The sequence below is a fragment of the Ciconia boyciana genome, chromosome 3 (genome assembly GCF_034638445.1).
Source record: "Ciconia boyciana chromosome 3, ASM3463844v1, whole genome shotgun sequence".
In the NCBI taxonomy this organism is placed as follows: Eukaryota; Metazoa; Chordata; class Aves; order Ciconiiformes; family Ciconiidae; genus Ciconia; species Ciconia boyciana.
Window position 1 is genome coordinate 70,545,136 of NC_132936.1, and position 14,361 is coordinate 70,559,496.

The 14,361-nt window shown below is 43.5% G+C and overlaps 1 protein-coding gene across 2 annotated transcripts in view; it reads right to left on the reverse strand.

The window, feature by feature from the left end:
• The window catches only part of TIAM2 (TIAM Rac1 associated GEF 2), a 143,138-nt gene that overhangs the window by 83,755 nt on the left and 45,022 nt on the right, over window positions 1-14,361 (reverse strand). For both annotated transcript variants that reach the window (XM_072856060.1, XM_072856059.1), the window contains exons 2-4: window positions 9,005-9,116; window positions 6,736-7,938; window positions 398-833 (exon numbers count right to left, since the gene is read on the reverse strand). In XM_072856060.1, the coding sequence (XP_072712161.1) occupies window positions 398-833; window positions 6,736-7,932 (1,633 nt within the window). In that variant the 5' untranslated portion in view covers window positions 7,933-7,938; window positions 9,005-9,116. The remainder of the gene's footprint in view (window positions 1-397; window positions 834-6,735; window positions 7,939-9,004; window positions 9,117-14,361) is intronic.

Consider the following 14,361-nt stretch of genomic DNA (forward strand, 5'->3'; position numbering starts at 1 on the left):
ATCCTTAAATTTTTAATTCCCCTGATATAGAGGTGTAACTTCTGTATTTTTCTCAGTTTTGGTTCAATTTGGTCTTTGACCTCCAAACACCCAAAAGCATTTTCTAAACCCCCAATTCTGTGTGAGTACAGAAACTGGGAAGTCAGACAAAACAATTCCCGCTACGGTACGAAACGCAAGGCTGCATATGCAATACCAAACACATGAGCACCACCTCAATTTAGTGGGCTGCTTGGGCACATGCCCCACTTTAAGTGCGTGGGTAGACTGTGTAAAGTTAGGCATGAATTTCTGATCCCCCAAACCTGCTAGCAGAAACCAGCATGCATGAAAAGTTGCTGAGACACAATGGAAACAACTGCTGCCACCAAGCCGAAGGAGCAACACGGTGGCTTACCTTTGAGCGTGACCCAGTACTGCTTCCACTTTCGCCGTGTGACCAACTCCAGCTTCTTCTCCTTCTGCAGGGTCACCAGGGGTTTGAAGAACAGCCACCCTGCCTTGCGCACCACTCCTTGCTCTTTCTCATACAACAAATCCAGCTGCTCCAAGGAGCTGAGGGACTCGCCACTGGAGTCCTCGGTTTCCGACGAGGTCTCTGTGTTCTCCAGGTTCGTCCTGCTCATCTCCAGCTCCCGCATGAAGTTTTCATAAATGTTCTGCCTCAGGGCATCACTGCTGACAGCGTTGGTGGACTCACTTCTCTGGGACAGGACATGGCTGGAGCCAGGTGACCACAGCAAAGCGGAGAGCTGCGACGGTGCCAGCATGTCCGTGGTGAAGTTGTCCATTCTGCTGTCAAAGTATTCGCTCCCATCTTTACATTTTGGCTCCTGTGCAAAAAAGGAAGTTGCCAGCAATCAGTCACCAGAGCCACGATGAAAAGACACACCTCATCTGGCATTTAAATTTGTTTAATGTTTAGCCACAGCCAGTTCCTTCATCAAGGGCCACCTCTTTTCACCATTACATCACAGGCTTTGCCTCGGCAGCCACTGACACCGTTGGTGCCACCACTCACGGTTTTCTCAGCAGAACCCCATTAAACCCTAACCACTAAGTCTGCGAGCTTTGGTAACTCAAACACCTGCGAGTAATCTCCAAATTCACTAGTAACTACTGGGGGCCTTCTACTGGCTGAAACCTGATGGACTCCAGGAGACAACCACATCCTCCAGCTGAAACCCAGGCACCACCGCTTACACGCCTGTTTGAGTACAAGCAGGAACAGTGTCACAACAAGTTTCTTTATTATTACAGGGTTTTCAATACTTTGGTGACCCTCCCTTTGTGTGAGGCAGCTACATTTAGCTTCAGCACAGCTAGGCTGATTTTACCTCCACTTTCTATTTGTCATATAAACTGTGCTTAACCAACACAAAAAAGGTCAAAAGTCGAGAATATTTTAAGCTTGTTAGTATTGACCAATTGACAAAAATCTAATCTAGCAGAAGATGCGATTTAAAAAAAGAAAGACGTGCTTGCTGACTGGCACGAATCCAGTCTCCAGACTGCAGAGGTGTGTATTTTCTGACTTGATGGAAACCCCCTGGGAGCTTGACTGTCTCATCAAGCACCGACGGGCCTTTCTCCTGATTGCGTTGTGCAACTTCGCCCCTTGTATTGAGAGGGCTGGCCAATTTTATTTGAAGTACTCAGGCCTGATGGTATGACTTCAACTTTGTCTTGTGATATGGATGCTAATGTAGGCCAATTTCTTGCCACTGCTTGTCGACATGGGACCTTGTTGGCAGACTGGGCCTTTCTTAAGCCTTTCCCTGTAATGTGCTGACTGCTCCCAACTATCCCAGGCTCCAGTGACGAACAGGGATTTTCGTACTACCCAAGACAGAGCTCCTTGGACCAACTTCACTGTCGAGAACCACACCATCCATCGTAAGAAGCTATTTATTGTCTTCCCAACTAAAGCGTTGCTGATGCTATTTAAAAGCAACCAAGATTTAAGAACATACAACACACAAAACCTGCTGCCTTTTGCAGTAAAAGTGTGAGGGAAAAGAATAGATGGCTATAAGCAATTCAAGAAGTGAAGCTATTACCCTCAGTAATAATAAAGCTATTATACTTTCAAGTTTAGACTGCCTCTCTAAAAGCATTTATTTGCTCAAAACTTCTGCACATGAATAAAGTAAATAAACCTTGGTCTCCTGCGAGCCTCTCTCACCAGCAGCTTTGAAAGCAACTACTTTTTTGTTCCTTTGCTTCCTATGTGATGCTCTTTAAAACTGCAGTGGAAAAGCTGTGCCGTGTTTTGATAGCATTGGGACCTCCAGTGCGCAGACAAGAGCAACAGTGGGATTGCATGCCCTCCCAAGCGTCACCAGACAAGACACTTCTCAAGCAGCAGGACACTGCCGGTTGTGGTCTTGCAAAAAGCCAACTCGAACTGAAACCCACGTTCTCTTATGGTACATTGAAGTTTGAGTCTGGCTTTTCAGATCACTCTGGCAACAAGGATCCAATTCTCCTGGTAATGGAGCGCCTTCCTCAAATCTTACTGCAGAGTGTTAATCAGCATTCTCCAAGAGTAACTCCCTAAACATCAACAGTTTTGCTTTTTGTATGGTAAAGGGAGGGAAATTGGGGGTGGGGTGGGGGGGGAGGCACAGGGAAATAATCATGCGTGTAAAATTTGTTTATGCCCGCAAAGCGACCGTACAACATGGATCGTACAACTATGTCAGCCATCTGCAGTTTGGTGGGAAACTGGAAGTTTTCTCCACCCTCTTTTTAATTACTGTCACTGTACATGTGTGCCAAAATCCCGTATTTTCATTGTTTGACTATTCTTCAGGAACTGCCACTATCCTCTAGAAAACATTAACATACAGTCTATTAAGAATTTGTATTTCTTTCAGTCCCAAAGCACTAGTAAGAAAACCAACATGAGATGCATACCTAAGAAGGTGTCTGCTGTGAAGGGCCCCTACTGGAACAACAAGCATCAATGAAAAGGGTGGGATGTACTGTCCCACGTCCATGTGCAGCCTGTCCATGAACAGCCACTAACCACATCCTATGTTTTCTCCATGCACACAGAAAGGGTAGAAATGAGGAAGTACCAGAGTAAACGGACACAGATTCCAAAACGTATATATACACTTCACCATGACAACATCACTTGTATGTTATCTTTTTTAAAGAACAGAATTGGCAGAGTGACACAGTCTCTACTGGTCCTCAGGGAGGCTGTCACTGTAACAGTATCTGGTCACCGCTGAAAAGGTCTGACCCAAATTGCTGCTGCTGGTGGTTTCCCTGCCAGGCGACTTTCTGGTCATTTTCTCTCTGTTGCATCTAGCAGCGATAGAAAACTACCACTGTTTCTGCTAAGCTGCATTCAAGCACATCTCTCAATGTCTGAGATATACCCTGGAATAGTTATAGATAATGCAAAAGATAAAGTGGCTAACTAAGGCACCAATTAGACAAAGTGACACATGTAATAATTAGCTGTAAAGAACAGCGCAGGAAACAATGCAGCCTGCTAAATTCATTAGGACCCCAGCTGAAAGTAGAATCTAATACCAGTTTTCAAGCCAAATAAAGAAGTTGCCTCAACGTACTTTTCTTTTAAATTCTCTTTACACCACATTTCGGGGCTCTGGCTTATAAAGTCAGGAAAATTCAGAAACAGTTCCCATAAAGAAGCTATTTACTTCACTGAAGAACCTATTTGTAGCAGCCGTTTCTGGTGGCTGGATTTTCATTTTACACAGCGTTTGTTCATTTTCTCCATGTTATACAGTTGCACACTGACCTTACACCATCACCTTCAGCAGCGGCTGACTGTGCAACAAGTCTGCCTAAATTCTGTCCACAGGTCTCACATGCATCACATATACCTTGCTGCTCACACACTGTGTATGGTGATACAGCACCTCCCCAATGTTGTTTCAGCAAGGATTAAACTAAATGAGGACGTGCCATGCAGTAGAGTACCAGTGATGCATTGAGGGACCATGTTAGGACACCCTCGTGCAATGAAAGCTGGGTCATGGCACAGAATGACTGCAAGTCTTGATGCAAGATCATTATTAGAAAGGCAAACTCAATTCCAGGATATAGCAGATCAAGTCAGACATAAGAAAACATCCAAGTCACTGGACAGGGCACAGCCAAGGGATCCTCTGGAATATCCTATATCCAATTCTGTTTATGGATGATTTGAAACAGGTGCAGAGGAAGCGTGCCAGATTGAAAAGGAAACAGACTTCCTATCTTAAGACAGGAGACCAAAGAGAGTCTGCATAGCCCCACAAACACGGGCCGAGAAAATATACCATTTCTCCCTTTAAATAAATCATAACAGATTAAATAATAGGGAAGGATAACTAATGTAGAGGACAATACTGGCATCAGAACAAACTGGCCACGACTACATTTACTCTGCAAATTAGCAGGCGTCAGAATAAGAGGGTTTGGAAACAGCCTTCAAGCTGGGGAAAAGCCCACCTGATTTTAAGCTGCAATTTGTTCACAAAGGGGATTAAACTCCACTGCCTTTCTAGTGGCAAGGGACTGGCCTCAATATCCCAAGACTATGCCTCCTGGTCCTGCACCCCCGTGAAGCAGGAGGCTGGCTGACTTGTTTCCACTGGGGCAGCTGGAGGGACCTATCCACCCAGCCAGCATCAGCGCTCAGGCCTACTTATACGGAAATAGTCCAGCTTCCACCTCCAGTCAGCCCAAGTGACTCACAATCAGTTATTAGTAATGTACTGAGGAAGGGACACGTTGTTCAGACCAAAGCACGAAGGCTACAATTGCCGCAACGAGCAGTCCTACAAACAGGGACTCACCATCTGACAGATCGTAACTGCGCACAGTACCTCTACATTAAGCCAAGGACCCGGTGAGAGTATAATCGTTACCAAACGACAACACAGCAACCCCCAGGAGAGATGGCAGGTTACTCAAAGCGTGCAAGGCAGAAAGGAGCTGACCAAGCCTCATGAGGAAGGCAAAATCATAAAGCATTCGCTACCTCTCTTATCCTTCCTGTGGCTGGATACTTGTCTGATAAAAATCAATGACTAACTATTTCCTATGCCTTTTTCTAAGAAATCACCATTTTTTGAGCTAGGGCCAATTTCCTTCTACCAGAATCAGATTCAAGCTCGATGCAATCTTGCCAGCCAAATTTCCTTGCTGTGTCTGAAGTCAGTTCACTGCACAGTGAATTCAAAACAGCTATGAATCGTGCACCACAAATACCATTCTGAAAATGTCATAACTAAGTAATACATAGCAAAGGTCTGGGATGCAGAGAACATATGTAAAGCCTGTCTGTAAAAATCCAGAACAGCTACAGATGTTGAAACCAGTGAAGAATCCTGGCACAAGGTGGTGAGGCTCTTCACTGATTTCGGATTTTCTGCCTTCCCATTCACAGCTGAGTAAGAAGGTGAAAAGACAGCATCTGATAAAATACACAAGCACCAACTCACAAAAGAAGTGATCCAAACAAACGGCTTTCATTTTCATTTTCCCAGTTCTGTAGCACTTACCTAGGATTTATGCTGGCAAACCTTATGCTGACCTCATTTCCGCACCTAAGGGTCCATCAGAATTTTACATTGCCATGACAGATGTCTGTTAAGCATGATACCTGTCTGAATTTCCAACAGGGGAGACAGCGTTTGCTCTACATGCCACAGAAAGCATGTGTTATGGGGTTCCCTTCACTCTCTGCTCAATTCTGAAGTGGCCAGCACCCCATGTTGCTGAAAGGGAGCAGATCCCTCATTCAGAGAAGCACAGTGACTGTTCCTATATGAGAAACACTAGGGAAGATTAAAAAAAAAAATCCAAACCAAAACCAAAAACAATCTCTGCCCTCCATCTCAGTTTGTGAACGCACACACAGAAGTCCAGACACATTCTGACATTTAAAGAGCCGATTCTGGGGCCTACAGATAGAGATGAGAATTTCATTCCTGACCACAAGCATCCTAAATTCTTATTAATGGGATAAGCCTTAAATTCTTCTAAAGAAACATCCTTTCCCTCCCTCTTGCCCTTCCTCCCATCTCCTTCTTCACACCACCATCTCCCGGCGAGCCAGATGGCAACTCAAGCTTTTCCATCTGGTGAACTAAGCTGACACACAGGAAGGAGGAGGGTGTTCCATGTAATGCCTTCATAGCAGGTGGAGGCAGAACCAGCAGCTCTGGTTGATACTCTACAGTTGCTTGCCTTGCTAGAGATGGACCAACCATGAAACCAAAGCGAGTGATGAAGCCAATAATACAAATAAGGGAATACCTGCAAAGATACTTGTAACATCCTCCTCCTACCACTCCTTCCACACTCTTTAGATAATGTATGCTGATTCACAGCATATATATGATATCTAGGTTATATTTACATAGCTCAAATAAAGAGAAGGCTTAAAAACTCCAAGTCACTTTGTAAGTAATGCAATGATTTCAAAAGCTAATTCACTGAGAGATTAGGCTGCAGAGATTGGAGTTAGCTAAGAAGGTGACAAAATGGGAAAGTAAAATTTGCACACACAAACATATATCTTTTTTTGCTGTTGACATTTCAGACAGCTCCAGGGATGCAATACTTTTCAGAATTCTGCAAATTACCAAATGAGATTAGCAAGTAATTATCCTGCGAGAAAGACAAAACATGATGCAATCACTACATTTGTAAGAGGAATCTACAAACCAGCTTTCAGGCACTTAGGCTGGGGTTTGTACATACCTGCAGCTTCCTTTTCTTCCTCGAGAGACTTCCTGTCCAGTCACTGATGCGTCGCATTCGGTTTTTTAATGTATCCTTCTTGGATGCATCCTCACTGAGGGGCTTGGACTTTCTGCATGGGAGTGTGTAGGAGGAGTAATGTGCAGGACTTCCCTGCTCTACCCTAGAGGGAACATCAATGTCTGAGGCAAATGAGACACGGTTGCTTAGGCTACCATGAGTGTCAATATACTCATCAGACAGCCTGATCCTAGGTGGAGGGGTGCTTTCCAAATTTGTATCCTTATAGAGATCTCGGAGTGAGGAAAGAGATGAACTTTGGTTGAAGGACTTCTTGTTGTCACTTGCCGGGAAACTGGCATGAATGCTGGTATCTGGTGTGCTCCTGGTCAAATATGGACCATCCAACTCATTGATATCCCCAGCATTTCCCCAGAGAGAGTCATACCATGAAGACTCGGAGCTAAGAGAGCTTCCTTTACTAGATCGAAGCCTTGAATCAGTAGGTGACAGACGATGACTTGAAGAACAGTCTGCACTGGAGTTCCTCCTGACGTCGAGCAGGTTATTCGGCTTAGATTCCAAGGCAGGCGAATACCTCAGCAACTGGACCGGTCCACTCGACTCCTCGGTTGGCACCTTGCTGTTGCTGCTGTTGTGGAACTCAACCCTCAAGCAACCATCCAGCTTCCCCAGTGTTTTAATGAGAACTTTCGGACTCCTCCTGTCCTCTGATGGGGAGGCTGATGCAAGACTCTCATTCTTTCCGTAGCAATTTAAAATGTGTCCATTGCATTCTCGAGAGGCAGCATGATTACTTTCAGCTTGAAGGCCAATATAGTGGAAACCGTTCTCAGGCAAAAACACCGTGTTATTTCCTTGGCAGTAGTCCCCTGAGACATTTGTCCGGTGTTTGGCATGGGCATTGCTTTTAGAGACCTTCACCACAGTGTCACCGAGTCTAGATGAATAAGGCTGACTACTCTTGAAGTGCGAAAGGCAGCTTCTGGCGAGGGACCTCGATTTGTAGTTTGAGCCGCTACTGGTATGTCCCCATCCATGCATAGAGCAAGACTTCTCATCTTTAGCATGAATGCTGCGAATTTTCAGAGAGCAGGGCTTCTGCTTGGCACCAGCTGTAGCAGCAGCATGATTTTTTGATCCCTGAAGACTGTATTGGCTTTCTGAATTCCCCATTTTCCACTAAATTAAGAAGAGTTTCATTAGAAACAATGGCTAGAAGACAGAGTGAAAAGTAACAGACCATTTTTACCCGCTACACAGGAAAGTGCCTTTTTAAAAAATGATATGAAACAATTGTTTCAAAAAAAGCCATTAAATAGCCATTTACAACATTAAATTCATAACTGAACTTATTTTAGGGGTAGGCTAGGAAAGCCTATTCTCTGTATGGTTCATTACCCCTCTGTTATAAAGCTGCAATCTAGCTCCATTGAAATCATGTCAACACCTTTCGCCACCCACACCCTTGGCAACATCCTTTTCTTATAACTTACAAAATCTCTGGCTCCCAAGAACAATGGCATAATGAAAGGGAGACAGCAAGATAATCATAAGTTAGATGCAAAGTGAACTGTACTTTCAGAGAAATCCCTTCTGCCAGGAGACAAGCCCACTGCAGTTTCAGCTTGACTGGTTTCTGTGCAACCAAGTGTTGCCTCAATAAACTGTTCAGCAAACCCCAACTTTGTGTTTAAATGGAGTCAATCCAGGAGAAAGGAAAAAAAAAAACCACACAAAAAACCAAAGGAAAAATAACTTGGTTAGCAAATAGTCTCATCTTCCATTACAGCACAACACTGCGTTATGTTCATTCAGCATGGCGCAGTTCGATAGTTCACTCAGTAAAATGCTCTTCAGCTTTTTACTGAATTCACAGGGAACAGCACACACTGGAGCAGTCAAATTGCCCCAGTGAGATGACTGAAGATTTTGGACCTACATAAAGTGTACCGCAAAGTAAAAAAGATCAATCTGTTCTTTTTGTTACTTGGAGTGAACCTCCACTGTGTGTAATTTACAGAAACAACATCAAAGTGCTTTTTCCATTGGCACTGTGCTTCTTTGAATGTCAGATCTCAGACTATCACTCTTAGGAGAACACACTGCAGCCTCATTAAAATTTTGTCAAAATAAGCCATTGTGAAAACCGAATCTTATCTTCTAGAGTTTGTATATATTTTAGCATCTCTCCTCTTAGCCCTTAGCACTTTTAGATGAAAAGCATAGTATAAAACAAAGAGCTTACCTGTAGAATCACTCTTAAACACGGGCACCATTAGCAGTTAGCATGCTCTGCATTGTCTTCGTGGCCAGCCGCTACACTTGCCAAAAATGGGATGGAGTTGAATGCAGCCACCCTAGAAAACACCAAAAAGATAAACAAGGGCGCTCAGTCAAATAGAACTTACACTTTACTCCAGCTGTAAGCAAAATGAATACCAAAAAAAAAAAAATCAGACAGAAGTTACAAATGGAGAAGAGAGGTCTGGTTAAGGGGATTCCTGGACTTCAGACATACATTTTTATAAACATACTTTAACAACTGACAATGAATTAATACTGTCACTGTTTGGGTAAGTGGTTTATTTTCTAATTCTGTCCTTCTCCCCTCTCACTGACAAGTTAGGGGAAACTTTGAGCCCCCTCCAGTTTGGTTTTTGGGAGACCAGTTACAGCTGGCAGGATTGTGCAGTGATCCATTACAATTTGGACCAAACCGATCAGAGCAATGCCCTGCAGCATCTGTTTATCCTTCCCCATGCCTGGATTCCAACTATGACCCTTGCAGTGAAAGGCCACCGTGCAATTCACTCCACCAACCACCCAGCAACCTCCCTCTTTAGGTTCGTTCTTATTTTAAGTTAATCTGCCAGTAAGAAAAGGGCAGCACCAAGCACTGCACACACCCAAGGGTAACAAGACCCAAGTTCTTCCCGACCATCTGAACGTATTGGCTCTTCACTTGGCACGCAAAGGCTGCAACCCAAAACAAAAGGACAGAAGCTGAACCTCACAAAATACACCATCAGTTTAGGGATTGAAACACTCAGTAGAAGCAGCTGTACAAGATCTTAGGCTCAGTTTTAGAACAAATGTTTTAACTAGAAACCATTCTTAATACTACCCCCGAAAAATATTCTTTTCTGCACAAATTCAGTAGCTACTGTTCATAATTTTCAATTGAATAACTACCTGATTTGAACATGCAGAGTTTTGCTCTTTTTGACTCATTTTACTGTATAAGAATCTTGAAGATATTTAAAGGAATTCACTGGTAACCTAGGTATTTTGCTAACCTTACCAAAAACAAAGGTAAAAATGGTCTCAAAGAACTAAAAACGGTCTCAACAGCAAGCCTAGAAAAAGGTTAGCAAATAAATGACTTAGAGGAGATATATCCTTTTGGATCATGCTAGAGATGCTACAGACCTATAAACACAAATTCATGGCTGTTCTCAAAAGGATATTTGATAAAATAGATAAGCCACAGAAATTTAATCTTACCCTCAAAAAAAAAAAAAAAAAATCTGTTTAACTTGCTTATTCTAACAGTTTGGAAGGTTGCTATTTAGGACACCCCTGCCTTGCAGGTTTGATTTGCCTGTGCTGCTAAGTGCACCCATTTGTGTAAACAGTTTTAAAAACATCATATGCAACATGGATTGAACAAAAGACTTCTGATTCAAGGTAAACAGAAGGCAACATGCAAACTTCCTCAGCTCCAAGCTGCTGAACAAATTGCGAACCCCCAGGAAAACTGCCTTCCTCGATCCAGGAGGCGCAGACCACAAACAAGCAATGAGTTTACATTCAGAATTCTTCATCTGGGAGCAGAAACTACATTCAACAAGGGGGCTTTGAAGGGCTTATATCTATTCATAAGGGAACACTGAACCCAATTTGTCTAAAGAAACTGGCAAAAAGACCATCTGGTCTCCATAGTGATTGTGCAATGGTTAGGTAATCCTTTTAACAGAGTGGGTAGCGCGCAAGCTGCTGTCATGAACCTCAGAAGATAGACATTCAATTCGTCAAGGCTCGAGCTGCTGCTACCAGGGTCCATTGTATGTGTCTGATCCAATACACAGGTCACATAACGGGTGAAAGAATAAATTTATCTCGCGGTACAATGTCTACAAAACAGTGTCTCAGTCTGTGCAGGAATCAGTCAGCAGTACAACAAAACATTCAATAAATCCCATAGAAATAGCCCCGAGGGATTTTTCTCAGCATCCCAGCCATCCAGAAAGCTACGGTAGGCTAAACATTCGCACACGCTGTGATAACCAACCGGGGCATCTGCGAGGCTGCACAAAGATCGTCACACCGAAGATCAGCTGCGATGCCTTTCTCTTGCCTCACACTTACGTGGAGCGATTTTCTTTCTGCTAATTACAAGGCGGGGGGGCGGCAGGGAGGGAGGAGCGGAGCGAGGCGGCTTGTGCCCAAAGGCAGTGTGACACCGGGGCAGGGGGGCGGCTGTGGACAAGCTCCGGCTGCGCTCACCCCAAACGCTCACGCATTTTACACTGTTTGAACTATGGAAGCACTGGAAATTACAGCGCAGGGGAGAGAGTTCAGCTTCCCCTATATTTCTCACAGCAACCTACCACCACAGAACACAACGTGCTTTTCTCTCTTCCTATGCAGAGGGATGAATAGTTCTTGTGAGCAAAACCAGTTTCTATGAATATTTTCTGCAATTATAATCAGTATATTTAGAAAACAGCTCACTGTGCCTGAAGATGACTATTAAGAGTTTATTTGCTTTCAATTATACCCACATTCCCTAAAAACGAAGTTTTTAATCTTCACCCCAGTTCCCCTTGACACATTCAAAAAACACAGCTATGCAAACATACTAATCCGGGAACTCCACCATCCCCACCACACCCAATAATTAACGCAAATCATAACCCCAGAGCTAAAAACGTGTTTCCCCACCTTGGGGCTTCTCCACATAAAGTTCCCCTAAACTTTTTTGGCTCCGAAAGACTAACACACAAGCTCGGGAGCCGTTCCGGAGAAGTGCCTGCCACCCGTATTCCCTCATTAATACCACCGCAGCTGGACTGCTTTATGAAAAATGCCTTTCTTAAGATTAAGGTGAGCACACATACAAGTAGTGCTCTGCAATTGTTAGTAGTTAGTAGTGCTCTGCAATTGAAAGCACGGGTGCTTTCCTCCCCAGTCTTAATATCTCACAATAAAGGTTTACAAAGCTTGACTCGCTAACCATATTGCAAGCAAAACTGAACCATAACAATAATATCCCAGTACTAGGTTTGCTTATGAGATACAACAAGGAATTATTATATTATGAATTAGTGGGAGATGCGAGTCAAGGGAGACGGGGTCCTGTGCTGGTCTCATCTGCTACAGCGGGAACACACAGCAAACGTGATTTTGCTACTGCCAGCCATCTGCTTCCAGTGCAGTCACACGAACCAGGCTGAGGCTCTCTAAAATGACAGGTCAGAAAATGGCAAGCTCCAGACTGACAGGAGGCAAGCACAGAACCGTAAGTAGACCGAATGCTCCGCAACCACAGTCAGCATCGGACAGTGGCCGTTTACCAGTTACGAGACGACCAGAGATTGTGGTAGCATCTTCCTAGGGAGGTTCAGCAGATTTCCCTGACTGGGACTGACAATCTCGCTACCCAGGATGTTTTAAGAGCTCAACTAATGTCAGCCCTAGCAATGTTAAGTTTTAGCCTGGATCAAGAAGTTACCCTCATGAGACATGAACACAGGCACCAAAGCTATCTCTCTGACGTATTTTGATGCCTTTATTCCTCTAGATGGCCAGTGACAACGAACCTTCATTGGTAGATGTATAACAAGTGATCTACAAACCATTTAATCCCTGCTGAAGCTTCCCCGAAAATCTACTGATGAAGTGCAGAGAAGTTGACTCTCACTTCACTAAACATGGCATCAGTGCAAAAATGGCAAAAACAATGACCAAAAAAGAGCACAGTATGGATTGGTCCAGCTGAGGATAACATCATCCCATCAAATTAGCACCACTGAGTGAGGACTCATTAAGAGACGCGGGAACTCATGAGAGCCTTCAGCATTACCAGGACCATGCTGTCTATGCACAGCAGAAGAGCTTAAATTTAAAACCTTCTGTCTTTAACAACAAAAAGGCTTTTAAAAGAAGAGCTAGATTAAGAGCTAGAAAATAGGTAAGAGCTAGAGCTAGCTGCCTCACCCCTAAAAAATAAAAGCCTATATCTTTTCAGTTCTTTATAACGACATACCAGGACACAGTTTAAACTTTTTAAGAAGGCCTTTCCTTGAAGAAAGGACAGAAAATTATTCAAGAGAGAAATAAGCTAGCCAAGTATTTTATTCCTACTCATAAACTTAAGCAGCAACCATGTGTCACGACCTCTTCCATCTTTCTTTATCAATAGGAGGATTGTTACCTGCATGAGTACGGTACCTTTCAAGAGGGCATAGGACCAGTTCTCAAGTACCTGCCACTGGGCACAGTCCCTCACAGCCATCCACGCGGGCATAAACGCCTGCCAAAGAAAGGCAGAGCTTCAACTCACTTTGCGGTGATATAAATACTTATACAAAGGGCAAAGTATATCCCATCAACTACTCTCTAGTAATGAAGCAAGAGGAGAGAGTGATGTATGCTTTCCACTGTGTTTGAAAACCGTATTTCCACAAGGACAGGTAGGGACTCCCAGCTGCAGAGTGGGACCGCGATGGCTACCTCCAGACTGTGCACGGTGGAGCAGGGAGGCATGGAGAGGAGAAAAGGCAGCACTGGGGTCTTTGCACAGGCAGCTGCTCGGAGTGCGTGCTTCCTAAGTGCACCACAGGAGACCGTCATCAGGATTAGTGGAGCTGGGATAATGGAGAATCTGAAAGTATTTCAGAGCAATAAAAAAGGAAACAGAAAGCTCCCTCATTTATATGAAATGACCCACTTGTTTTCTTTTAATGGCAGGTCTAGTTAGAAACGTTGCAGGCTTTGATGTACGGCAGCTACGTTAGTGGTTTTTTACATCAGGAAAACCGTTTTTTGTTGGTTTTTTTTTTTAATTGACCGAGCAACTCCTGTTTTTTCTTTCAAACTACTTTTACATTCTCCTTCATCTAATGGCTAAAACACCATCCATTTTAAATGGCTTATAAAGTCTTAGAAATTGTATATAACTATCTTTCAGATCCTAACGTGTTCATAAGTTTTGCAAAGAATCAATGTGCTTTGTGAATTCTTACAGGGATACAGATTTACAGGTTTGAAGTTTTAATTAACTTTTAATCTACTTTGGTTTTTAATATGAAAGTAATACAGAATGCTAGAATGTGAACCTGCCCTCCTCTTCCTGCACGGCTGCATATGGACGGATACGTGAAATTAATGAGGGAGGCAGGTTAGCATAACACTGTAGCTGGATTAAATGTGGAGTTTCTTACTGGAAACAATTTACTGTATTTTTTAGAACTACACACTTTGGTCACATGCTTCTACAAATCAGAAGCAGATTTCTTATTCCTGCAATCTCAATCACATTCCTATTACAAAAATATACCATAATAATTATACCGTGGTATTCTTGGCAGGATACTTTGC